This window comes from Saccostrea cucullata, unplaced genomic scaffold (assembly GCF_032062105.1).
Source record: "Saccostrea cucullata isolate Sc308-1 unplaced genomic scaffold, CSIRO_AGI_Scuc_v1 ctg2984, whole genome shotgun sequence".
Classification (NCBI taxonomy): domain Eukaryota; kingdom Metazoa; phylum Mollusca; class Bivalvia; order Ostreida; family Ostreidae; genus Saccostrea; species Saccostrea cuccullata.
The window spans coordinates 112,414-131,225 of record NW_026941167.1 but is presented as its reverse complement, the minus strand read 5'-3'; the positions used below and the strand labels follow the sequence as shown (position 1 = coordinate 131,225).

General features: G+C 31.8%; 1 protein-coding gene across 1 annotated transcript; it reads left to right on the top strand.

Moving 5' to 3' along the window:
* Positions 1–2,729: 2,729 nt before the first annotated feature.
* On the top strand, positions 2,730–18,331 carry LOC134257336 (oncoprotein-induced transcript 3 protein-like; the record flags this gene model as incomplete). Its single annotated transcript, XM_062739963.1, has 6 exons — positions 2,730–2,756; positions 3,766–3,951; positions 16,934–17,098; positions 17,195–17,268; positions 17,640–17,738; positions 17,835–18,331. Coding segments are annotated over 5 exons (524 nt in total), but the record flags the coding sequence as incomplete, so codon positions are not given.
* Between the last annotated feature and the right edge of the window lie 481 nt (positions 18,332–18,812).

Genomic DNA, 18,812 nt, shown 5'->3' with positions numbered 1-18,812 from the left:
TTTCACAATTTAAAGAAATATATTGTTGTAAAAATATTTACAAATAAATTTAGAAGAGTGGTCCCAATATAGTAAAGGTAAGCGCGTTGGAAATACTTACTGGTAACCCTGGTTCAATCACCCATCTGTACGAATTTTTCAAACTAGTTTTTCAGCTCGATTTTAGATGGTTCTTTTTTCAGAATCGGACGGAAGACCTCTCGTTGCTTGCAACGAGATCTTTTCTAGTTTTTTTAAATTTTCCTTCCGGTCTTGAAATATCACGTTATTGCTAAAATTTTTGTCCGGCCTACTCAGAAAGCACTACACAAAATAGAGATTTGAAATTTACAAGAATGATTGAATGTGAACCATTCATTTGTAGCTGACTTTTGAAATAATAAGAATTCGTTTAAATTTTTCAAATTTTAAAATTAAATTTTTCCCAAAAAAAAATCATGCAATTTTGTTTTTCTTTCTTTATGTCATCAGATAGATCTTGGCAAGCACTTTCCAAAAATGTATTTCTTTTGTTTGTGAGTACAATAATAAGCAATATATAAGCTCAGGTGTGTTAGGACACTTGCGTGCAAATGTACTGTTAGAATTTTTTAAAAAAAAATCATATCTTTTATTTATTGACCGATATCAATTTTTTTTCACCATCAAATAGATTTTTTCAAAACCTTTCCAACGGTATATTACATTTTATTCTGCGTGTAATAATAAAGAAATACGAGCTCAGGTAAGTTAGCCTTTCGTTTTGACAGGATATGTCAAATTCATTATCAAGGACCCTTGCGGTTGGCGGTACCCTTTAGATCTCTTTGATCTTTGGTGGATATCCTTTGATATCTGTAAAACGTCTTAACTCTTTTATTTCTTTACCGATTTTAAAACTTTTTAAATCATCAAATAGATCTTTTTGAGAGCTTTCCAACGGTATATTTCTTTGGAATGTAAATGCACTAATAAAGAAACTATTAACTCAGGTATATTCGCATTTTGTTTTGACGGAACATGTCAAACTCATTATCAACGACGCTTGCGGTTACTACCGGTGGCTGTACTCTTCGATCTGAAAAAAATATTACACAGTGTAATTGGAAATTCTCAAAGGTCAAATAAAGTGATATTTAGACATTTTCAATTTTTCAAAAAAAAAAAAAAAAAAAACCATTTAATTGCTTCCAAACGTAAAACAAGGACTATTTATGTATTTTGAAAGTTTGAAAACATTAGATCATTTGTTTTGAAATCTTACAAAGGTCAAGTAGTGTGAAATTTAATTGATTTAATTTTTTTTAAATTAAATGATTCCTTATTGTTAAATATAGACTTCATCTGTATTTTAAAAGATCGAGAAGAGCATATATATATATATGTGTTTTGAAATCTCTCAAAGGTCAAATAGAGTAAAATTTAATCGATTCTGATTTTTCAAAAAATTTAAATTGCTTCCATATTTCAAAAGAATGACCGATCTGCTATTTGGAATGCTCGCGGACATCAAATGCTGTGTTTTGAAGTTATTTAAATGTCATATAAAGCAAGATTTAAACGATTTAATTTTTTCAAAAAATTTAAATTGCTTCCAAAGATAAAATCAAGTGTCATATCTGTATTTTGACATATGGAGAACATCATACAATGTGTTTTGAAATATCTCAAATATCAAATAGAAATTTTAATTTCTGCCAAATGTAAATGGAGGTGGAGAATATCATACAATGTGTTTTGAAAACTTTCAAGGGTCAAATAGAGGAAAATTTAAACAATTTAAATTTTTCAAAAAATTAAAATGGCTTCCAAATGTAGAATCGAGTACCATATCTGTATTTTGACATATGGAGAACATCATAGAATGTGTTTTGAAATATCTCAAAGGTCAAATAGAGGGAGATTTCAACGATTTAAATTTTTCCAAAAATTTAAATTTCTCGCAAATGTAATAAACAACTTTCAGTGAAGAAAAATAATGTCAGCTCACTCTTTGATCTAAAAAATAAAACATGTCCTTTAATCCACAGACAGAGTTCTATCATTTCAATTATACCTTTTTTACCTTAAAATTCAAGAACATTGCAATTTCAAAAAGCCAGTTCTCCAAGACCTGGACTTTTAGGAGAAAAATTTTAATTGGAAATGAACGCTATTTTATTTTTTTTTTTTTTGCTTCCATTGGAAAATCAAGTGCTACTCCATCAATTGGTATATCTACGGGGCAATTTTATGCATAAAGTGAATCGAGCTCTTTATCAAAAGTGTATCAAAATACTAGATTTTGTATATGAAATACTTGCACGTGTTTATGAAGATAACGAACAGTATTCAAGCTCAAAGCCCATTAATTTTAATCAATACACATTTGGAGCAGAGCAAACCCAGGCCTCTACCATATTAGAAGCGGATCAGCTGGTGCCACGCAGAAATAAAAATCCCCTGCCGAACAGCCACATCCGTCCTGTGCTACTTGTCATGATTAGGAAATAACTGGAAAAATTGTAGAAAATTCAATATTTTAGAAAATGACTTGACGATTAATATAATAAACGTCAATCAGAAATTGACGTAATGAATATTTTGTCAAGGTTAAATTAATTCTCTATTCATCTTTGTTGTTGATATCGAATTGAATGCGTTGATAATTATTCCAATTACATGTATATTTTAAGTCTATAAAGATATTGAAGCATCCTTACACCTCTTATTCCTATTGAAATCTATGTTTTTTATTCCCTTTATTCTAGGTGCTAACTTGTGCGATCTAACGAAGGGTACGTTGTTTTTTTGTTTTGTTTTGTTTGGTTTTTTTTTTTTTTGGTTGTTTTTTGTTTGCTTGTTTGTTTTTTTTTTTCTTTTTTTTCTAGTTTCTTAGTTTTTTAGCTCTACTGGTCAGAGACCAGAAGCGCTTATGCGATAGTAAGGTGTCCTGTCGTCCGTCCGTGTGTCTGTAAACAATTTTTCAAAACGCTACTCCTACAGTTTTGATCTGATTTCAATATTACTTGGCACACTAGTAGAGTACACTACGATCCATAAAGAATAGCATCGGTTTTTGATTTCCATGAACGGTGTTGCCATGGTAACTAAAAGTAGAAATTTCTGTGAAATTCCTTTAAAATGCCACTCCTACAGTTTTGGTCTAATTTCAATAAAGCTTGGCGCACAAGTAGACTACACTTAGATACATAATATAGTGCATTTGTGTGATTTATTTTGATGAACGGTGTTGCCATGGTTACCAAAAATAGAAATTTCTTTGAAATTCCTTTAAAACACTACTCTTCCTACAGATTTGATCTGATTTCAGTATTACTTGGCACACAAGTAGACTACATTAAGATACATAAAAAAGTGCATCGGTTTCTGATTTCGATTAATGGTGTTGCCATGGTTACTAAAATTAGAATTTTCTGTGAAATTTCTTTAAACACTACTCCTCCTACAGTTTTGGTCTGATTTCAATTTAACTTGGTACACAATTAGACTACACTTAGATACATGGAATAGTGCATCAGTTTTTGATTTCGATGAAGAGTGTTGACTTTGTTACTAAAAATAGAATTGACTGTGATATAAACCAGTAGAGCTACAGTTTCGACAGAGACTTCTGGTTTGTTAGTTTGTTTGTTTGGTTTTTTTTTTTGCTGTTGGTTTTCAAAACATGTTATTTATCTACTCTGTTTTTTTTAATAAGAGTATCATTCTTCTAGTACACATTCACATTAAACATCGTTTACTTTTGTTATTATAATAATTATAAGTTTTTTTTTTATTTCTTAGATCCATGTCAGAATTCATCGTCGATGTATGAGGGATATTTGCGCTCTAAAAATTGTCCCTTTAATAAAACTCTTGGTTTGTGTGATAGATACTTAGATACCCAATGGTACAAAACAGAGGGAAATATGCTTAATTATTGCCCATCACTACATTCATGTGGAGCTGAGTATCCACTGTGGTTGAATGGTTTGTATCATTTAGCTTTATTTCTCTAATTTTTAGCTCTTCTGAGCTAAAGGCTTTACTTAAAGAGCTAATGCTATGGCTATTTGTGCGTTGTGTGTAAACTTTTTAGAATATGGACCATAACTCAAGATACCTTGGCCAATCATTATCAAATTTTTCACAGGGTATCCTTGGTCAAAGGGATCCCGTTTATACGAAAACGGGGTTGTGACCCTTAAACAAGTGGAAATAATAAGGAAAACAGAAAAAAAGTGGTTGCTAAAAATCTTCTGGTAAACTTCTTGGCAGATTATCACCAAACATACCCAAAAGTATGAGAACATGTTGTAGATTAACATTGCACGATAAAGGGCGTTGTCTTAAGGTCACTTCAAAGTTGACCAATAATTTTGATATTTTGCTTACTATAAAGACTAGGATCATCAAATCTTGTCAGGTGATAGATCTAAGGACCTCATATCATGTATACTCAGCTAACTTTTCAATTACTCGGCCATTCTTTTTCAAAATGATTTAGAGGCATCTTTTGAACAATTTAGGTCCATGATCATCGAACTTCGTCACATAAAAAAGTAGGTCACCTTGACCTACTTTTTGAATTTTATGGCTACCTGTAATCTTTTTTTGCAAGACAATTAAGGCCGTTTATTCGAATTCTGATATGTTTAACATTATTGATTGATTGATTGATTGTATATTGTTTAAAGTCCCTCTCGAGAATCTTTCACTCATATGGAGACGTCACCGTATGCCGGTGAAGGGCTTCAAATTTTGACCTTTACTCGGCACTCAGGGCCATTGAGCAGTGAGGGATCTTTATCGTGCCAACGCCTGCCGCTGACACGGGGCCTCGGTTTTTAAGGTCTCATCCGAAGTACCCGCAACTTTCACTTCAAAGTGCCGAGCGCATGGCGAAGGAACAGTTGCTACCCATTTTTACGACTAGGTCAGTCGCGGCCGAGATACGAACTCACGACGTCCCGATCACGGAGCGAGCGCTCTACCGACTGACACAGCTACCGTGAACGGTGTTTAACATTATTAAATCTTGCAAGATGATGCATCTTGAGGCCATGATGCATTTTGGGTCTTCAGAGTAAGTCGACTGAAAAGTACTTTTTACAAACCAATGCTTTAATTAAAAATTTCAAGTAAATATTGGCTTAGAATCATCAAACTTTGTAAGTTGATGCACTTACGTGTACAAATGAAAAATATGTCATCGCGCCCCACTTTTAAAAACTTATAGCTTATATTGTATGGCCTTAATTACATACATAAGGAACCTGTACTAATTGGTTTAGAATCATCAAACTTTGTCAGTTTACGCATCTTCGTCTTCAAAGTATGTCATCTGAAAAGTAGGTCTCTGTGACCTCTTTTGAAATTTTGTGGTTATAATTTAAAAAAAATTAGGTATTCTTATTAGGCTCGTCAAACTTAGTTGATGGATCTTCGGTCCTCATAAAAAGACAAGTAATAAGTAGGTCTTTATGTCCCACTGTCAGGTACTGATTGGCTTATAATCATCTTTGCTTCTCAGAATGTTTCATCTAAAATATAAGTTACCATGACCTACCTGAAGAATTCCAAAGCTTTATTTATTTAAATATTTAGGACACTTAGAGGCTTCAAATGGGAGAGATAAGTTGTACAATTTATCAGTAGAGCGATTCTAGTCTTCTGGGCTTCTTATTGTATAGATATTGCTCTATACAAACAACAATATATTCATAAATAACTAGTGCATTGTGCTTATCAATTTTTTCTGTCTTTTTGACCCTTATTGTTTTGCCCTTTGTCACTTACTTAAATTGCCCGTGTTATATAGATGCAAAAAATATTCTATTTGTAAGGTTTAAACATTCAATTTCTATTTGCATATTTCTTTGTTCAAAACTACATGTTTGCCCTCTGCCATAAAGTTTTAAGGGTTCTAAATAATTATTGCCAGTTGAACTATTTGAAAATCATTAAAATCACGGTTCATTTTTAAATACGTTTTTCATTGCAGTCAATGGAAATCGTTTTAAACTCTGTATATATACTGTATTCAAAGCAAAGCAAAACAAAGATATATCCTTCATTCAAGGGTCAAGTTAAAGTTAAACCATGTTTTATCTTTTCTCCATAAAAAAATATTAACTGTTATGAAGATGGATATCAAACGTACTGTACTTCATTTGACACAGAATAAACAGTCGAATATAACATTTTTTCTCAGCTATAACTCAGGCAGAAAAATCGTTTTAAAGAAATGGGGTTCATAAAAAAAAATAACGTACCTGTACAATCTGTGTCCAGAACCGAAATTCCTATTTCGGGGAATGGGATGGAGCGTGCAGGCTTCCAATTATATTTACATAAATTGGTAGGGACTGGCAATACTGATTAACGTACGCGTGCCTGTATGTTTAACCCATGTGAAAATATACATTTGAAATATTTTTCGTAAATTGTGTTTTAAAAATGTTTATATTAAGCAGTATTTGTAAAAAAAAATTACGTTTTTCTAAACCGTCACAGCAGCTTGTAATTATACTTTGACAGCAGCCGAGAAGTTTTAAAGCGCCATCTTAAATTAGTCTGGCCCTGAATGATTTCTAAAGACTTTTTGTAATTTTATTTGGGTAGGGGGACTGAGGAGAAAATGAGCCATTGGTACACAGATTTAAGTGTAAGAAATAAGCTCAGATACAAGCAATTACAAAACAACTTAACTAAAGAAGCAGCATGAATATCATGTTTGCACATAAACTAGTATGATTATTACAAGAGAAGGAAATATAAAGCACAGTACAAATTAAACATTGTACATGTACTTTAATAAGCACTAATCATGCTGATGCAACAAAAAATGATAAAAGTAATTCAATAATAATTGACATATATGACTATTACAATTAAGGACAGTAATAAAACACATTACAGTGCAAAACATTCTCTAGCATTGACAGAAAAGAAAAAAAATGAACAACAAGGAAAGCAACATAGCAAGTAAACATATGCTTTTCACACATATGGACATTCACAGAACAAAACCACCGTATACAACGGGTAACGCGGGGGAGTCGCTAAAAAGTAAGGGGGAGTCGTTTTCAACATGTGGGGGAGTCGATTTTCACCGCTTCGGAGTCAGAAGAGATGTGGGTCACGTCTTTTTTCGGTATATGTAAGATTTATTTACAAAAAACTACTAGCCCACGCAAGGTAGCAATAGTTAAGCTTTCTGTTGGTCATTTGTCTGGCTAGCATGTACGTCTAGTTTTCTCAAACACTTCGAAACTATTCGACAGATTTCATATTTACGTTGATCGAGTGGATAAAACATGCATAGTTTGCACAATCTACGACTTGTGTAGGGATTATGACCGTTAAAACAGCGAAGCATATGTAGCAATCAGTCAGTGTATATGTCCTTAGTACCTAAGAACTTAGTATTTGAAATTAAAGAAAAACAGGAAAATATTTTATTTGGTTTCTTTCCGTCTGTCTGTGCAAACGTGTCCGGTCCATATCTTTTTTATGAAGGAATATAGAATCAACTATCCCACGAAAAGATTGTACATGAACTAAGGGTGTGTCATGACCTTGAAGAAAAGGTCATTTGAGGAAGTTCAAGGTCACTGGAAGAAAAAATTCATAATTCGTGTCCGATCCATATCTTTCTTACGGAAAAACTTGATAGGTTCTAATTTCACACAAAGATTGCATATAACCTAAGGGTATGTATTGACTTTAAAGCAAGGTCATTTAGGGAAGTTCAAGGTCACGGGAAGAAAAATTTCATAAATTTGTGTCTGGTCCATATCTTTCTAATTGATAAACTTGGTAGGTTGTAATTTCAAACAAAGATTGCTCATAACCTACGAGTATGTCATGGCCTTAAATCAAGGTCCTTTGGGGAATCTCAAGGTCAAAAAATTTCATAATAAGTGTCCGGTCCATATCTTTCTTATGGATAAACTTGGTAGGTTCAAGTTTCACACAAAGATTGCTCGTAACCTATAGGTGTGTCATGATCTTGAACCAAGGTCATTCAGGGAAGTTAAAGGTCACTGGAAGAAAAATCTCATAAATAGTGTCCGGACCATGTCTTTCTTATGGATAAACTTGGTAGATTCTAATTTCACACAAGATTGCTCATAACCTTAGGGTGTGCCATGGCCTTGACCCAAGGTTATTTGGGGAAGTTCAAGGTCAATTGAAGAAAAATATCATAATTTTTGTCCAGACCATATCTTTCTTATGGATAAACTTGGTAGGTTCTTATTTCACACAAAGATTCCCCTGGCTGTGGCATGACCTTGAGCCAAGGTCATTTGGGGAAGTTCAAGGTCCATGGAAGAAAAATTTCATAATATGGGTCCGGTTAATATCTTTCTTATGGATAAACTTGGTAGGTTCTTATTTCACACAAATATTTCTCCTGACCTAAGGGTGTTTCATGACCTTGAACCAAGGTCATTTGGGGAAGTTCAAGGTCAATTCAAGAAAAATTTGATAATTCGTGTCTGGTCCATATCTTTCTTTTGGATAGTTTTGGTAAGTTCTCATTTCACAGAAAGACTGTTCATGACCCAAGGATGTGTCTTGACCTTTGGTCACGGTCATGAGGGGAAGTTCAAGGTCATTGGAAGAAAACTTTTGAACTTTGTGTCCGCTCCATATCTTTCTTTATGGAAAAATTATGGAAAAATTTGAATCTACTACTTCACACCAAACAAAGCTTCTGACATGAGGTTGTGTCATGACTTTGAATCAAGGTCATTTATGCAGGTTCAAGGTCACTGACAGAAAAAGTTCATAATTCGTATCTGGTCCGTATATTTAGTCTATTTTTTTTATTAGGCTGCGCCTTCGTTTCATTTATAGAAAAATATAATGAGCAATTACATTTGCACTTAAAAGGCTATAGCATTTCTCTCTTTTCTTAGATCCAGAACATATTCACGATTTAGCACTTCTGAAAAACCCAGCGGGGTGTATTTTGTCCCGTTTGGACGGTTCTAGTTACTTATTAATCAATACAATTAAAATAAACTCCGAAACGGGTGTTCCAGAGTTGATACTTATTCCTTTAAGATAACACTAGGTACAAGATGATGTCCAAAACTATATTTAGATTTAACTCGCATAGTAGGTATCATAATTTAAATTGAAAGTTTACTTTCATTTTCTATGAACAGCCATGAAATAGCAGAAACATGAGTACAGTTGCTTTTCCGGTTGACGGATCTAAATAACTTGCAATTTTAAATAAACTGACAGCAAGCAATTGTTTATTATATAAAACGTCATCACAGAATTATTTAATCAAAATTTGATTTAAATGATATAAAAGAAATAAGTTCTGATAAATGATTAAAAAGGGACACGTGCAAATTATTTTCATCATTTACCGATCTAACTATTGAAAAAAAAACTTCTAAAACATTTTACATTTTCATGGCATCGAACCTAAGGTACATTTGGTGTTTCTTTATAAACGTACTTATATGAAAAAGGAAATTAATGAATAAGGTATTGTTTATATACGATTAAAGCTGCAGTAAATTTTTGTTCTTTATTCAATACATTTCGATGGGATTTTTTTCTTCATTAAGTCTTTTGTATGAAATTTTCGGCCAATTCATTGAGCATTAAAAACTAATTTTTACAAAACATTTTTTTAATGATTTAATTGATCAGTAAAATGTGCATATTGGGTACTTTTATCCCTGCCGAATATAGAATGAGTCTTGAAGTACAATATCCATAACACAGTATAACAAGTTTCAAATCAATAAAAAAAAAATAATGAAAGGGTGTCGTACATGTACTTCTCAAAAACTAAGTGATGGATTTTGAACAGAGTATTTCTTTCTCCTAGAAGACTGTCAATTAAATGAACTAAACACGTAAATTATATTGGAATATTTCTGTCGATAGGGGCATAAATTCGTTTTCCGCGCTTGCGCGGGATTTCGTCTAGTTGCATAGAAACAAAAAAAGTTTTGGTAAACGAACTTGTTGAGAGAGAGAGAGAGAGAGAGACAGAGAGAGAAAGAGAGAGATCTACAAACTGTGTATGATTTAAAAAGGCAGAGTAATTTATAGAAACTTTCTCGACGCCGCGTTGTTTTTGACGTTACAATGTTGGTTAACCGTGCTCCGTGGTAACAAAACATCTTGCTTTAAAAATTTGGCTAACATGAATTCTATTCAATCAAATAGAACGAAACATCAACCTTCGACGAAATGAATGTTTTTGTTTACGAAATTCTGTTGATTTATAATCTTATAATAAAATATGACGATGAGGAACAATGTCAACGTATTTTTTGAATGACCCTCATACACTTAAAATATTGTACCTTATTTCAAAGCCATATTATTCTTTTCAAGTCCTATCTGTCATAATCAAGATCAATGCTTTTTTTTCAAGGTAATCTGTCCATGTATCTTTGTAGAAAACTGTCATGATGGTTCACATAAAATATTTTTTTCATCAAAATATGATTAATTTCAGTCCAGACTAAAGGCCACTTTGTGGGAGTATCTGCCTTTCTTGATATTTCAGTTAATTCCTAAAACATAAAAATTAATGCATTTAAATTAGATTTAATTATCAATTTTCATATCATATATTATAAATTGATTATTTATTATTATGCCCTGGTATCTTAAATAAAGAAAAATGACAGGGTTTTGAAAGGTCTATAGGGGGTCAAAATAATTAAAGCCCCCAATTCCAAAAGGCAGGGTTTTTAACAATTTTTTTCTGTTAAATTCTAAAGTTTTATTTTTTTTAATGGCTAGTTTTGTTTGATAAATAAAACAGATACTGAGATAGCCCATTCTTAAAGCAATATGAGCTGCATGTTTGACATCGAAAAAATAAAATATTTCAAATTTGTTATTTACTACTTCAATGACAGGAAAACAGAACGTTTATAAACTTCTTTTGTTCATATTTGCTATGGAAGAACTTTTTATAAGCTTTGATTGAAGCAAAATTGAATAATTGCCGTACTGTACAATAATGATTTCTCATATTATGGCTGTATATTCGGGTGTACAGAAATATTTCTTATTAAACATTTTTAAACTGTATTTTCGTCTTATTGATCATAATGATTTAGATTACATACAGATTAATCCTAATAAGACATTTTACCAGCAAAATAAAATTCTCAAAAAATATCAAGCAGCTCATATTGCTTTAAACAGTTTTGTTTACATCTCTATCTTTAGAAATCGTGTGATATACCAAACCACAAGCTTATCAACGGCAGTTTACACTGGAACTTCAGATCAAGGTTTCAAACGTAATGTGTTATTATTATTTTTCTGACACGATTTCTCGACAACTACTGAATAGAATTATTTGACATTTTCACAAAAGATGTGTTATAAGATAGTTTTTAAAGTTCCAAGAGAATTTTTGAAAATTCCTTTCTGGTGCCAAGTTTCGGACCATTTTCCTGATTTTAAAGCGAAATTTTGTCCACGGATAATCTCAAGAACGCTAAAATATATCAATGTGAAACTTTCAGAGATTATAGATGGTGATCTATACTATCCGGGACGTGAACTTTCGTTCGTCGTCAGTACTTCCGGTTAGTACCGGAAGCCAATTTAAAAAGTGCAATTTTTTGATTTTTTTTTTCCAATATTTTTCTATGATATTGTATGATAATTAAAGACTCTTTCAAGAATACTCAATGCATATTTTTTTTTTAATCGAAACAGCCAGTCTCGATATAATTGCATTATTGCATTTAAAAATTTGAAGAGGTAGTTCCCAATGGCATAATGGTAAGCACGTTGGATTCTAAAGCGGGAGACCCGGGTTCGATCCTCCGTGTGTCTGAATTTTTTTTATCACTTTATTTTCTGGGTTTTTTTTTTCGTTTTCCATTTCAGAATCGGACGGAAGACCTTTCGTTGCTCGCAAAGAGATCGTTTCTAGTTCCTACTCTTTTGCCAGTTTGTTTTCATAAAGTGATGTTTGTCAGAAGGTCCAACCATTAATTATTTCGACTTTATTTTCAGCGCTGCTTTATGAAATATGACCTTAGTTTTAGTTGATTACTTACGTATGGCATTCAAGATACATGTACGAGGGGTTATCAAAAAGTTCGTGGACTAGCGCCATTAAATCAAAACTGCTTTAGGTAAATTAATCAATTTTTAAAATATCAAGTTAGCATCATCTTTTCTCTCTTAAGTATAAAACCATCAATCATAGTTTTTATTTTATAAAAAATTAGTTATTTATTTATACGCAATGGTATGTCCGGGCGGCGCAACCTCGAAAACGACGTTATTGCGACCTTTGTGTAAATGAGAAAATCTCTTTTGATAGGATCATCTGACATCCAAAAATCCCGTTAATTCAGGTATATATCGGGACACAGTTGTGCCATAAAATATGAAATTTTTACTTAATTCTGGAAGCTCTTTTTTATTTTATTATAAATTTTACATGAAATGTCCAAACAAATGAGGCCTTGAAAATCAAAGGGGGAGGGGTTTCCGTTTCAAGCATTCTATAATGTTTTGCCTCTGTTAAAAATGGTATAGACTTAAAATATTTTGAAACTGGCTACAGAAAAAGTAATATGCATCCAGAGTCCTTGTCTTTTAATGTCAAAATAGATTCAGGGAGAAAATGGATACACGGTTAATGTCGATTTGCAGTCAAGATGTGAAAAACCAATCACGTCAAAAAAATGATGATGATCACGTTTTTTAGATATTGAACTCCCAAATGCAAAATATGCCGGTGTAAAGACGAATAATGACCCCCATCGAATAATGACCGGGGGGTCATTTTTCAACGACAAAAAATGACCCCCACCCGTAGAAAAAATTCATTTTTTGTAGGAAAAGGGTCCTAGGGGGTCATTATTTTATATGTTAGTCCTATAAAATAATGACCCCAATTGAAAAATGACCCCCTTTAAAGTGATACAAAATATACACTCTTTGATATCTTTTTTACAGCGAAACTAATTTTTACATTTCTGTAACCAGAAAAATACAAAAAGTCGTATAAAATAATTAAGAGTTTACGCAGTCTTTCAATGCTAAAATTGTGTTTGAAAAGAGATTCTTTAATTGTCAACTAAATTAAATATCTTTTTAATATTCCTCCTTATAGAGTTTGCTTAAAGAATGATATTCCACTTGTTTTAGAAATTAAACCATGCAAAAACAGGTTTAAAAACTCTTTAATAGGAAAAATTAAATTTTCCGTAATTTCAACTTTTAGTTTGTTTAAGTTTTGCAAATCCTATTTCACAATGAAAGAGGAGGAAATTTTTATCCCCCCGCCCCCCAAAAAAAGAACATTACGCTAAATCAAAACAAAACAAAATAATAATAAATGAAAAGCAAAAATATAAATAAAACTCTATACCTTTTAATAATTCTGAAAGAGCCTCTAGATAAAATATTGAAATGAAGTTAAGCCTTCACACAAGTACTATCATTTCATAATTAACTTCGCCATGATTAAAGCATACTTTAAATGTTGGTGGAGGTATACTTGAAAGTATTGTGGCAAAGTAACAGTTAAAAATTAGTAGAACAGTAGATTATTTTTAGCTTATTTTTAATTCCTTCTTATAGAAAAATAAAGGTAGGATGTATTTTTTGCTTTTGTTCAATATCGACTTCCTCCTAAATAAGAAAGGGGTGGGGTAAGTATAAGACCTAAAAATATGCTCTGTAAAGCTATGGGCTAGTGTAAAATACACAGCCATTCTAATGCAAAAACTATACATGTAGACATAAACTTTTGATTTAGCACACAGTATTCATTACATTTCTTTTAACGTAGAACCTACTTCTTATGACATCATAACTGGTAAATGTGTGTAACCTGTGCTAACCCATTAAGACGTCATAATTAATTCAATGCCACTTTTTCCCGTACTTGACAGCTTCAATAAAAATGGTAGAAAATATTGCATTTTGAAATTCACAGAATTCAATCATGCCAACATAATCTTAATTCAATTCATATATTTTTTGGTTTATATAATGCTTAATGGCAATATATTTCTGGAATAAGAGAAAATATGTAGGCACCTTTTATTTACTAGATCTAGACCTGAAGTTGACAAACCCAAGACTATCTAGTGTAATGAAATTACAATGTACATACAACTTTCGTAATAATTTGAATGGTGTGTAACCATTTTGAAGGAATGCATAAATCGTAAGAAATCTTCAGTTGCGAGCTATATAGTGTAATATTTTGATGAAATATGTCTAGGTCAAAGATGTACGTGTTGTAGATCGTTTGATAGTGTGTACATTTTTGTGATATCTATAATGAAATGATTTGCATTCCTTTTAACAATTATTTGTTACCTATTCATATTCTTGGTGTTTGATTACAATTTTTCTATTAAATATGATCTTTTTAAAGTAAAAGTACAATTTCTGATAAATATTTAATCTGAAAGTAACCCCAAACAGTCATTTAATAATTAAATCCCGTGTAAGTGCAAAAAGGTCAAGAATATGAGTATCGGTAAATAGCCTATCTTTCATTAGTTAGAGGGGAAAGGTATATATTTTAATCATTTTTTCTTTTGTAATCATTTGACTATGTTCTTCATCATATTGAAGATTGAAAACATTGTGACAAAGACTTCTTAAAAATATTTACAAATATAGGGTGCATAATTGACTAAAACTAATAGAGTTCATTTGACTATTTTTTTTTAATGGTGGACTTATCCTTTATGTTAATTAAATGAAAATAAATTATTCCTTATAAAATTTTGTTTAATATTATTCATTTAAAAATTTTATAAACGACGATGTTTGAAGAAGTATTTTTGTGATTTTTCATATTCCCTTTTTGACAAGTATTCCTAAAAAAATTTGAAAATGTGAAGTCGCAGTATGTAAATACCATTATGATACCAAGTTTCACAGCCTGTTCTAGATTAAAAAACAAGGAAACATATCATGATGTCTTAACTGATTGATAAGCAAGTACTAATTTATCATTTTGAAACGTTTGAAAATCTTGTGACAAAGACTTTTCCGACATAGGTACTACCTTAATTCTTGTTTTACTCCACCCTTTTACTCCGTTCTGAGTATATTTTTCAGAGAATTTAATATGAAAATCAGAACAAACATTTTCATTGTTGTAACGTCTTCTTTATAATGTATATTATTATGAAAAGTCAATTGAAGACCATTTCTTTTAATGTCCCCGTAATGAAGATTCGGGGGTATATTGTTTTATTGTGTTCGTCTGTATGTCCGTCTGTCTATCTGGCGGTTTGTTTGTCCGCAAAAACATTAACCTTTATCATAACTTTTCATTTATTGGAGCTATGACTTTCATATTTAATATGTATAATCCTTGTGACAAGACCTTACTTTGGGTACCACTAAATTTGACCTTTTGACCTTTACCTTGGAGTTTGTCCTATTTTACACAAAAATGCCAAATTTTTACTTTGGCCATAACTTTTAAACGATGGATACTAGTACTCTCATACTTCAAATATGTAGTTTTTTGGCATTACCTTTCATTGGATACTACAAACCTTGACCTTTTGACCTTGACCTTGGATTTTTCCGTAATTATGATTTTTTTAAACTTAACCATAACTTTTGAGATAAAGGGCTATGATATTCATACTTCACATATGTAATCCTTGTTACATTAAACATTTTCTTAAGAAATCATCAACTTTGACCTTTGAGTTTGACCTACCTTTCAAAACTTATCCTTAGCCATTACTTTTGAACAAGTGGTGCTAGGGCTTTCCTATTTTACAATTGTATTTCTTGTGAAAAGACCCTACTTTTGGAAAAAATATATTTAAATTGCATTTAAGAAAACTTTAATCTTCGCTATGTTGCCATACAGATGCATAGCTGTTTCACAAACACATCTTTTTAAATATGAGGATTTGCGGATAAGAGATGGATACCTCAAAGCGTAACAGACGGACTGACGGACGGACGGACATCCCGATCACTATATACCCACCCGCTTTTCAAGCGGAGGATATAACAATATATAATATTGCTGATTGTTTCTGTCAGTTCGATGATTTCCACCATCAAAAAACAATGTTTACCTAACCCTTAAGGCTTGATAAATCTTTTACTCCTTGAGATTCTGAATCATTGCATTTACCTTAAAATATGGCTATAATTGTTTAATGTTATGAGATCAACATATCATCAGTTTATTCCCAATAAGCTCAGGTGAGCATTTTTGGCCAATATGTGTCTTTATCTAATTTTTTTTTTTGCCCCCTAAAAATTTTAGCTTTAATCTACAGAGGGTCATTTTTCTACGGGGGTCATTTTTCTTCACGTGGGTTCAGCAAATTTCTAGGGAAGTGACACTTTTTCTACGGGCAAAAGGGTCATTTTTCTACGTCGAATAATGACCGGGGGTCATTTTTCGCTGTCGAAAAATGACCCCCGGTCATTATTCGATGGGGGTCATTATTCGTCTTTACACCGGCACAATCAAGCGAGGATTTCTCCAAATATAATCCATTTGGAATATTATATTCATTAAAGACCATTGTTCATGGCATTGTAAAGTCATATAAACAAGGCAGGTTTAAGTCCTTACTCAGTTCCAGGGAATCTCATCAAAAAAGTGTATGAGGTAGAAGTAGCAGATATTTAAAAAAATAATGACGTTATTGGACGTCACGAAAATAAACGAAGACAGCGCCGGATGATCATATAATGTCGTTTTTATTTTATAATAATTTGGCAAATAATAAACATATCAGGCTAAAATTTTTAGCATTTCTTTATTTTATGTAGTTTTATGTTCCATATAAATTTTGAAAGCACAGGCTACATAGTACTGATTTTATAGCCTCAGTCCACGAACTTTTTGATAACCCCTCGTATAATGTTAATGCTTATTTTATAATTATTATTTTTGTACTGATGATTGCCTTTATAATGTTCAATGCATAATTTTATTTAGAATCCATTCCCACTGTCAGTGATGGCGTAGTTATTCGCAAAGTTTGTAAACAAGGAGCTGGAGATTGTTGTGTAAAAACCTACAGTATAAGAATTAAGAACTGTACATCTTTTGTGGCGTACTGCCTTGTACCTGCTGAAACATGCTCTGAGAGATATTGCTTTGGTAAGCTTTTATGAGAAAAATTGAAATTTGAATTTCAAAATTGTCATGAAAATGTAATTGCAGACACATGTAGAATGTTTTCCTTTATTTTTAAAGGAGAAAACGGAACTTGTGAATTGCCTCCTCAGTTAATTACTAATATAGAAAGCACAACTGCTGGATCGGCAAAGGCAAGTTTAGGAAATCTTTCTTCTTTTAAACATTTTCAGCTTTTTCTTTGTGGGTCATCTGTTTTGAATGTTTGAGTTAGTTTTTTTTTTTCTGATCAAATATCTGCGGTTTATGTCCGTCCCTTTGTAAACTTTTCATATCATCGTCTCCTTCGTATGAACCACTTCTGCCAATCATAATAAAACATGCCTTAGAGCATCTTTAGATGTTCAAAGAGGGTCTCATCATTTTCTTAGGGATAAAGAATAGATTAAAGCGTTCAGGAAACGTTTGAGGCTATATAAACATGATTAAGGGTTCTAAAATTATACAAGGAAAAATAACTTTTCATTCTTTTAAACGTTTTAAAGACTATACATTTAATCTCTAGATGAAAACAATAAGAAAAATTGGATATGGAGTTTATGCATTGGTGGCATTCTGTCTTCAGGTTTCATACTGATAACTGTACATGTGAGAAAAAACAAAGGTAAGTTTTATTTAATAGGCTCGTATTATCTGACATTGTGTGTCCCTGCAATGTTTTTTTTAAATTACATATTAAGTTATTTTTATTATATTTCAGAAATGTATAAGTCCATGATGTGGAAAAAAATTGCCTATGGTAATTTTCCGTATAACTTCTACTAACTCAAAAGACTATGGAAAGAAAGATCAAGACTGAATGTTGTTTCAAAAATATTTTGTTGGAAAGCAAATTGACCATTTTTGTTATTACTTTATTTTGTTTGACACTTTAAGTATTAACATAAGTAAAAATATATATCCTTATTATATACCGTATAGGTAGAAATTAGGGTGAGGATTTAATTTTGGCATTATTAGTGAGGCTGCTGAGATCACTAAAATTGAATTTCGCTAAAAATAAACCGCGTGTTATTTGTACTAGCTTCTTTAGTGAACAATTAAAAATCGCTTAAATTAATTCTCGCTAAAATAAAATACCAGTTTTTAGGAGAAATCGCTAAATTTGCGTCTCGCTAAAATTTCCACTTATACGGTATAAGTATGAATAATTTAAATGATTTTTATGTTATATATACATAAACTTGCCTTGAATGATTTAGACTTTTTTATGACAATCAAAATGTTGAGTTAAAACATTATTCCCAACTGATTTAAAATTCTACTTAATACTCTAATTCGCTTTCAAATTGGTATGCTTTAACAATTCACAGTATAAAATTAAAGTACTAATTGACCTCATTGTTTATACCCTTTAAAACACATTGTAAATACAAAGAGATCTTTGAGTAGGTGCTTTTTGGGGTGTGTACATAAAGGAGATTTCAAATCAAATGAACAACATCGAGAATGCTGAGACTGATTCATTTGGCACCAGTGACAAAGGGGCTGGCCCCTAAAAGCAGGGATCTGTAGCCATTTAAAGTTTTTGCTTTATAACTCAAAAACTGTAAATATTTCGAAATGGCTGCCGTAAACAAATTTGTTCTTATTGATTTCATAGAAATTATATTTTGTTTGATTCTTATGTTTTATTTGAGCTAGAAGCATGACCAATGTACAGGGAGTTGGGGTTTTT